The sequence below is a fragment of the Triticum dicoccoides genome, chromosome 3A (genome assembly GCF_002162155.2).
Source record: "Triticum dicoccoides isolate Atlit2015 ecotype Zavitan chromosome 3A, WEW_v2.0, whole genome shotgun sequence".
NCBI classification, from domain to species: Eukaryota; Viridiplantae; Streptophyta; class Magnoliopsida; order Poales; family Poaceae; genus Triticum; species Triticum dicoccoides.
The window spans coordinates 516758589-516767749 of NC_041384.1; the positions used below are offsets into that span (position 1 = coordinate 516758589).

A 9161-nucleotide genomic window follows, 5' to 3' on the forward strand; every position below is an offset into this window, starting at 1 on the left:
GGTACGGGATCATAATTCATCTATTTCACACGCACACACGCTAGTGCATAAACAATATGGATTATGTGTATTATATTTGCCACCACAACTTATATTTCCTCGAGCCGCGTCGCTACAGAGCCGAGCTCCCGCCCGACCACCTCGCCGGCATCGAAGGGGAATGGATAAGGGTGATAATCTCCTTAAGCACATGGAATCAATTTCCAAACCTACCTTGTTCAGCTTCAGAGAGGCTATGCATTTGTTTTTCATTGGCGGAGACAGAAAGAGAGATCATGGAGAGGAGGAAGAAGCCATGGATGGAATTATTTTCCACGTGAGGAAAGTCCGATGGAGAATAGGAAGAGTCCATGAAGTATGGAGAAAGATATCATGGAGTACTAATGAGGAAGAGACCGTGGAGTAGATTTAGTTTTTTTCCCAGAAGAGATAGAAATTGCTTTAATTAGAGGAGGAAAAAAATTATGCATTAGGATCGTGTGGTGGATTTTTTTTTTCCAAATTGTTTGAGTGTGGTTGTGGGAGAGATGTGTACGTAAGACTTCTTTACATGTGCGGAGAGATATACGTGAGAGTTTTTTCTTATTTGGAGAGAGATACGTGAGAGATTGTTTATATTGTTTTCTGAAATTGAATGGGGTTGTGGGAGAGAGATACGTGAGACTTTTTCAACGCACGAGACATTGAGAAATTTCAATCGTCAGGAAAATATCTATAAGATTTTTTTTCTTTTGGGGAGAGATTCATGAGAGATCTACACAGTAATAATTTGGTCCCACCTGATCAAAGACTCCTAATTACTGATTAACTTGGAAATTTCTAGGGAGTCTCTAATTAGTATAAGTATATATATATATAGTGATACTATTTATCACCCAGAGTGCAGAATAAGTTATTCTTCACCCGAGGTAATCTTACGATCATTTCATAATTAAATTACGTTTGGAATTTAAATAGTTACATTCCTATTGATTCATTACGTAAAATTTCGCATAAAAATAAAAATATAGATCATAAGATAAGAAAATTTGCAGTTTATGTGTATTTTACACTATGTTTTTATGTTTGTAATTTTACATAACATAAACTTTTTTTATGACGATTATATATTTTCTTACGGTCTCTTTTTACGTCAGAAATAAGACATAACTTACGGAACGTAAAATTATGATGCATTGATGTCAAAATAGAGAGGGGGTGAAGAATAACTATTCCTCACCCAGGATGACGAATAGCGCGACCCTATATATATATAGAGAGAGAGAGAGGTATAGATAGATAGATAGATAGATGAGTTCAAACGGAGCATAAAAATCGGTTGCTAAATGAATTCCAGTTTGTTGAACATTATTTATGAGAACCTAGGCTTTCGCCCGAAGACAACCACCAAACACCAATGTGAGGGGAAAGATGCCGACACACCTCGACGACGCCTCCAAGGAGTGGAACGACGCATGCAATGGGGGCAACGCCGTCCAAGTTGGAACACATTATCACCGCCACAACACATCTTCATAATGGCCGGAGCACCGTGGTAACCACACAAGCGAGAGCACAAGCCATCCTCCATCTCCAGTCGCACAAACACACTCAATATAATTTTTCAAATAAAGCATGCCTCATCTTCAGTCGCACAAACACATTCGATATAAAGTCCTTTTATCAAGTTAAGACATCTATATCTTGCAAATAAAGCATGTCCCATTAATATAATTTCTCATAAGTTGATAAAAGGAGAAGCATACACATAGAAAATAATTTGACTACTTGTGTGAAACAACTCTAACACAAACACACCCACATGGTAGAAAGGATTTTGTGGATGCCATCATATGAACAGGCAGATCTAAAAGTATTAAATATTCCATGGCAATGCTATGTACTTTTCCGTCTAATCTATTTTGCAATATCATAACACAAGTCATTACAAACAACACTTGCCTTGTCCCCTCAGGTATTCTCAAGGTTTTAGCGTAATGTCAATTGAGCTTTGTTCGACAAAAGTACTATTAAACTAGCTAAGAACTTATATTTTACCTAAGTGCTACTGCGATCTATACATCAAAGCATAATCAGCCTACAGATATTCCTACATCAAAAAAATTATTTCTTCTTTGAGATACTCACTCGGTCCCATAATATAGGATTTGGTGCTGCTTGCAAGATGCCCTCTTACGCCGATTTCACTCGCTGCATGTTGCGTACGTGCAGTACCACATCATTGTCAAGGAAAGCACGCTGCCATTGGCAGAGCTCCTGCAGGTTAAAAGGAACCTCCTTCTCTTGGTACCAGCAGAACCCACCACAGGTCAAAGGGCCCACCCCGTTGTTTGGGGTGCTCAAACCTATAAGCTTTTCAACTGCAAAACCTTCTGATCTGTGAAAAAGGAATGGATAATTTGTCAAGGGTTTTACATTGATAAAACAATAAAGGGAACAGAACACAAATGGAAACGACCCTCATACACACACTCTGATCTGTGTAGACAGTTCTTATGTATATATAAGAGGAATGACATAGGGACAGATTGCCAATGGTTGTCGGAAACAACCTGAACCAAGCATAGAAATATTGTGCATTATATAGATAGATGTGTGGCAGCCTGAACCAAGCTTACAAATATCATGCCTTAAATAGATGAATGCAGTGGAACGCACACATAGTTTAATATTAATATATCCTGCAAGAGATGTGTAATATACATGTTCAGGACTTTAAATTTATGGGTAGAAGTAAACAAATATAGTATGTCCAACGACGACCATCATGTATGTCTTTTATGGGCAAATTATCGCATGATAAATGGATTGGAAGGACAAAATGAAAAACCCTAGCTCGAATCTGTACCTAAGTGATATATTCTTCTCAGGCTTCTCAACTACGGCACTTCTGTGCACATAAATAATTGCAGATCCATCAACAACAAAATTAATTTCACATTGGTCAGAATCAGTTCAGATCTCACCTAATACAAACACATGCCCTCTTCATGAGACCCTGAACCTGCCTTTAGAGTTCAAATAAATGTACCATTTGATAGCAGACCAATATTTTGTTTTTGCTTTATACATGACTTGCTCACTGCTCATAGTATAAAGCTAACTCGGTTGTAAAGGGAACTGGAAAAACCACTCAAAAAAGTTAGAGAGCCCAAAAAACTTCTGGACTGAAGTATAACTACTGAAATGGAACGCGCACCTGCCGTCGAGATGCAACCGCTCGGGCGCTCGATCGCAGAAAACGAATCCGGGGAATATGAGGACGGAAAGGTCTGTTGGTCTGCAATTGAGATGAAAAGAATCATGATTTATATTCAGGAGACCAAACATGGTAATAATCTAAATTTTCAGCTCGAGAACACAAACACCCGCAGCAATCTCGAAGGCACAAATTTGCCAATAATAGAACCAGATATAGACAGAAAGAACATCTTCACTCCCACTTAATCCAAGCAATTCACACCAAAAAAGTCCCCAACTTTCCTTTGGTTCCAGTCAATCACAACTTCAGAAACAACCTTCAATAATCTGCATTCCAGAGGTCAACTGAATTAAAAATATTGTAAGTAACAAGCATTTAGGCTGGTGATATTGTTATAAACGTGTTGTTGAAGATTTGTAGAAACAAACTAAACGAGCTCTATCTTCTTTTTACTGTTTTTTTCTTCTGAGGATAGAAAAATAGAAATGCCTCTGTTGGACAAAGCAATGTAAAGGACATACTGTAATAATCACAAATCTTCAGCATATCACCTTGATAAAGTATTAGTATAAAACTATAAATACTCTAAAGGAACGTCTTTTACTCGACGATAAGCAACTCAATTTCTAATAATAACTTAACTGACAATATAACTTGTTCATATGCGATAAAACTTATCATGGAAATTAGCACAAGCTATGTAGTCTATTGCTTGTGTGCTCTCCTATATAACTACTTGGTAAACGCACAAGCAGCACATTTACCTACTCATCATGTGAAACTCTGCAGGAAGCTTCACAAATGCACTCACCTTTCTGAAAAGCATAGTAGACACCAAGATTGTTCGAACTATACGAGATTAAGAAAAACTAACACGAGAACCTCGTATCAGCCAGCGAGGGACGTGCTCACCAATTTTTTGGCGACCGATTTCGGCGCCCTCGATGCGCCCACGAGTTGGCAGAAGTAACACTGAGCCTTCGGGGCGAGCCAGGGCGAGCCAATATTTTGGCGATGGTCCAAACAGGGTCCAAATTGCAGGGGACCACCTAAAAATTGATAGGGTCGGCGTTGGTGCTAATCCAAACGGCCCCTAAGCCTCATGTGGATACAAAAGGATGACAGGCTTGCTACCGAGAATATACCGATTACAGAAAAAGGATGTCAGGCTTGCTTCTAGTTCTTGAGCTTTTGGTCAGATATCAGCTCATCAACCAAGATTCTTAAATGCAGCCTCAATAACCTCATTTCAGTTCCTTCTTTGTCAACTATTTCATCAATGCAGGCTCAATAACTGTCCAGATCTAAACCCGTTATCAAAATACTCAGGATATTAGCTACCGATGAGCATTCACAAGCGAGATATCTAAAACATTTAATAAATCTCACGAGGTGAACACTTACTTGGAAATACTTTGGAAGAGTGTTGTATTTACAGACCTCTTGAAATGCCAGTAGGGTCATTACATGCCGCAGATGTAGAACATATGCCGGGCATATTGTGCTTAAGCCACCAAAGACTTAAAGTCTCGGGAATAAGTAGGTGGTCGCGTCCAACATTGTGATTGATCATTAAAATAGTATTCCAACTAAAAATATTCCGTTCTTAGGTGGTCGTGTCCAACATTGTGATCTCCTTTTATTCATTTTGATGACAAGTATTTCCGGACGGAGGGCATTTCATCAAACACCTGAAAGGTATAGTTTAATTAGTATCAGTACGTAGTGATTCTTGCTACCATGAATTTAGATATATATATATATATATATATATATATATATATAGAGAGAGAGAGAGAGAGGGAGGGATCATAGTATGCATCGTCCTTCGCTTATCTAGTGCGAGGAACTACAGATAGAAAGGAGAAATATGCTTGGCACTGATGGATATAGAATGCAGTGCATCATAACCAAATATGGACAAAGCGGCAATGGCTGTAAAAGCAACCACGTGATGAAAATTTGCAAATGGGAACATGGAACAAAAATAGCAAGAGTTTCCATCTCATGTACAGTAGTAAAGGAACCCTGAAAATGGCTGTAAAAGCAATCACGTGACCGATAACATACTCCCTGTCGTAAAGGAACCCTGACATATAAAGTTGTACTATTTCATCAGATACCTTATTAGCGCAGTAGTACGTCTTTCTAGATGCCTAGACCCCGCGGCCGATAACATACTCCCTGTCGTTGCAGAAGAATGGAAACTGCACAGGCAAGGCAAGCAGTGACGGCAAAACTTATATAGTTTGTAATGCTTTCCAGAAATATTGCCAGGGATATCACGCAGATAGTGGCAAAGCAGTACTACAGCGGGCATTCTAGAATGAAACAAAGTGACCAATTTTTTAATCCTAAGCTATAGTATAGTATCTTGTATGTCTAAACACTGAATAACTGAACCAAATTTCATTGCAATCAATATCACAAATCTACATATCTCGTCAACAATCCAAAAACAGTACAATAATTGATATAATTTTGAAAAGTTCAGACACCGTTGCTCTTGAATTGTAAGGCTATGTCTGAATCAACTTTGAAAGACTACACACACAAAATTCTTCAGTTATGCAGTCGCTCAACTAAAAACTAACTAAGAAGGCTTCATGCATACCTCGGGATCTCTTCTCCAGGCCTGGTACCGCATCGTCGGCAATGTGTGTTCCATCATGTGTAGGCCGGGCCGCCGTCCTTCTCTTCGACGACCCTCCCTGCATCAAGTCCATGTGCTCACTGAAATTGTTGCTCCAGCGCCACAGAAGCCGCCTTTGCTCTACACGATTTACAATCAAATCAGGCGACCACAACACGCACACACAGGCCGCACCCTCTGCCTGTAGCCGCCGGCTCGCGTGCACCCTCAAGCACAAACCTGCATGCACCTCTGCCGACTGGCCTCTGACGCATACGCTCTGCAATACACTGAGTTTGAGGGGATGATTACATAATTCTGAAAAGGTTCAAGAATTGTATATCTTTTAAAAGCATAAACAACATATTTCAGAATCTACTAGTGCAAAACTTACACATTCACAACTTTCCCTTTAGTAGTTTTTTAAATGCATAAAGAACATCATATTTCTCATGGGCGGCCTGCTGGTTGCACAAATACTCCAGGAGAACCATAGCTGATTAGTTTCACTTCTTTCTAGATTTCCATTTTGCGCTAGTCCACCAAGTCCTCCACCAATATCCGTGATAACCCCGTGGCACGGTAAGTGAAGGATACATCACAAATACTCTGAAAAAGGATGAAAAATAAACATAATTGTCAAATGAAGATATTATTATGTAAATGGAACAGCCGGAGAGGCTTACGTTCAAGCTGAAAGAGCCATGATCCCACAGGTCCTAATCCGTCCCTTCGTGTAAATAACAATGGAATTGATACAGTGCTTTAATATAGCATTTGACAAACAATAAGCAAGAAGAGGATTGATGCTTCATTCTCTAATACATGTCTTTAGTTCCTGCATACACACTGGACGGATTTAATTCAGATGAAGATAAGGAAAAACGGGTGCACCCTTCCTATGCACATGGCATATCCATTAGAGAATTAGTGGCAGTGGTTAACCTAAAGAGTCTGGAATTACATTACACAAAAAGAGAACAGGGAAATGTGTAGACATCATATCATACAGCTAGAATGCTAAATGTTGCTCCTAACTGAACTGAACTAAGATGGCAGCCAAATCTGAACTTGAACTCAACTAAATGGCTACTTGAGCTAATATAATTGGTCCAAAAAGGTCATTTTAAAACTGTATCGGAGATAACCATGGAAATAATTTATAGAACATAAAAAAGAAAAACAACATTTAGCTTCTTGTAACCGTACAAGTGGCAGGAATATACAAACAGAATTATCTTTGGGTGCCCAAAACAACTTCACTTCAATTACTCACTATACAATTTGGTTCTGTAGAATGGTAGATCGGAAGTTTCTTTCTGGTTGATACAATAACTATGCATGAGGTGCTAGCTCCAGTAAAATAGTATATGTTAGTTCTACCAGATTGCAATAATATCGGGTAAGCCTCCAAATAGGTGCATGTTGACAAGAAAATATGACTGGTATACTAAGTATTCACTATAACATGCATGCTTTCTTAATGGTAATATTTGTTGATTTCCATATTCTGCAAATACGAACGACTGATGCTTTCCCACCACGAATACATTTTGTACTACCCCACACTAAAGTATTGGAGTACTATGCAACCCCACACCAAAGTATTGGAGTAGTACTGACAACAACACACTAACAATAGCACCGTACCTACAGAGTCTCTCGAGGTCTTTCTTTAACTCAGGAGCGTACTTCAGCCCTAGCATATCGAACCTGAACCTGAAAACAACGATTGTCGGTTTAATAGATAGTGCATATGCACAACCAAGTGATAGTTTAACTGGACATCAAAATCCCGTTGTCCACAGGCGTAATTTAAACCCTGCCGGGCATGAAGATCATGACACACACCATTCTAAGAAAACTAAGAAATTTTATTTGTCGTGGATGTGGTGGTGAGAACACAAAACAGCAGGGGCACACCAAGCAGACGTGCACAGCAGCAGCAACCAGCAACATCCACACATGCACATTAGCAAGCAAGTATTGAGATCTGCCAAGGCCGTATGGGGCAAGATAAGCGATACATGGGGCAAGATAAGCGATACATGCTTGACCATACGTGCAGTAGGGAATATGTCGAGGGCGCGGCGGCGTACCTGTCTTTTTAGTGTGGCCGCGGGTGGAGACGGAGGCTGGTAGCGGCTCCCCAGGAAGAAGACCTTCTTCCGCCACAATGCCATCACCGCACACGGGCACCAGCAACCTCACGACGGCACCCATCCTCGATGACCCCTCTTGCTCTTCATTCCGCCATCATGGTGGTGGTGTCCGTGGAGGGCATCCGGTGGCGGGTAGCAGCAGGGAAGCGGCGGCGGGTGAGAACCCTAGCTGGATGAGGGGAAGAAATTGGGAGGGGCGTGGCCAGGGAAGGAACAAGATGGAGGCGACCTCGTACCTCGGCGGCGGCGGAGGCGATGGAGGGGATCGAGGGGAGAGGCCACCATGTAGAAAGACAGCGGTGTTTCTCCTTGGCGCTCGTTCGGTGGGGAAGCACCGGCTGCGACGGCTACGAGGCATGGATGGCTGGCGGCGTGACGGCTACAGCCGGCGTCGGCGTTCGTGGTTGGGGCCGCAATGGCGTGGGCGAACAAGGAGAGGCGTGAGTAGGTTTCGGTCTCAGATGGGGATGGAAAGGAGAGATGCATACATGGTGAGGGGGCGAGATACCGGCGGCGGCGTATGGAACCCTAGCTCGTCTCGTTCCTCGGCGCCGGCAGCTCGTCTCGTTCCTCGGCGGCGGCGGCTCGTCTCGGATCGGCGGCATTTCAGGGATCCGCGAGCGCGAGGGCGACGGCGAAGGTATGGATGCGAGGGCGAGGGCAGTGGTGACCTGGAGGCGGCGGCTCCTCTCGTTCCCCGGCGGCGGCGGCGGTGGCTCCTCTCGGGGCTGGGGCGTCCTTTGAGAGATGAAGCAGATCGAGATCTGATGAGCCTGGTTGACTGTTTTCTTACGTGCGGCCTGAGATATGAAAGAAAACCAGACGAAAAAAACAACCAAAAAAAATCTACAAAGGTTAACCTACGAAAAAAACCGGACGAAAGTGGTGGGACGAAAATTGACTGGCGGAGACTACCAACTGCTCCATTAGGAGTAGAGATAACTATGTCTAATACATGGCATCCATCCAGACTCGGCCAAAGGGCAGTGCAATCTATTACAGCAAAGGCTTAGCAGCATTTTGATTTCAAAAGTAAATCAACACGATGAGTGGTCACAAATTAAATACGATAGTTCGGTAATTATATAGACAAAGGGATCCATAATGTTAAAGTATTCCTTGTGTCTGTATTTTTTGTAATAGGAAACTAGCACAATATCCCACC

The 9161-nt window shown here is 41.8% G+C and overlaps 1 protein-coding gene across 27 annotated transcripts; it reads right to left on the reverse strand.

The window, feature by feature from the left end:
* Window positions 1-1833: 1833 nt before the first annotated feature.
* LOC119268889 lies at window positions 1834-8759 on the reverse strand. Of its 27 annotated transcripts, none has more exons than XR_005133340.1 (12): window positions 8505-8759; window positions 7934-8375; window positions 7485-7553; window positions 6521-6672; window positions 6229-6443; window positions 5817-6124; window positions 5326-5409; window positions 4607-4893; window positions 4115-4506; window positions 3200-3528; window positions 2967-3120; window positions 1834-2377 (listed from the first exon to the last, which is right to left on the reverse strand). XR_005133340.1 is itself a non-coding variant. In XM_037550601.1 (3 exons), exons 1-3 carry the CDS (start codon window positions 3429-3431, stop codon window positions 2173-2175), a joined length of 351 nt encoding a protein of 116 aa, XP_037406498.1. In that variant the 5' UTR covers window positions 3432-4108; the 3' UTR covers window positions 1834-2172. The 27 variants fall into 27 exon arrangements, 1 of the variants encoding a protein (XP_037406498.1); XR_005133341.1 differs by having other exon boundaries at window positions 8485-8759; XR_005133338.1 differs by having other exon boundaries at window positions 7934-8165; window positions 8233-8759.
* Window positions 8760-9161: the final 402 nt, after the last annotated feature.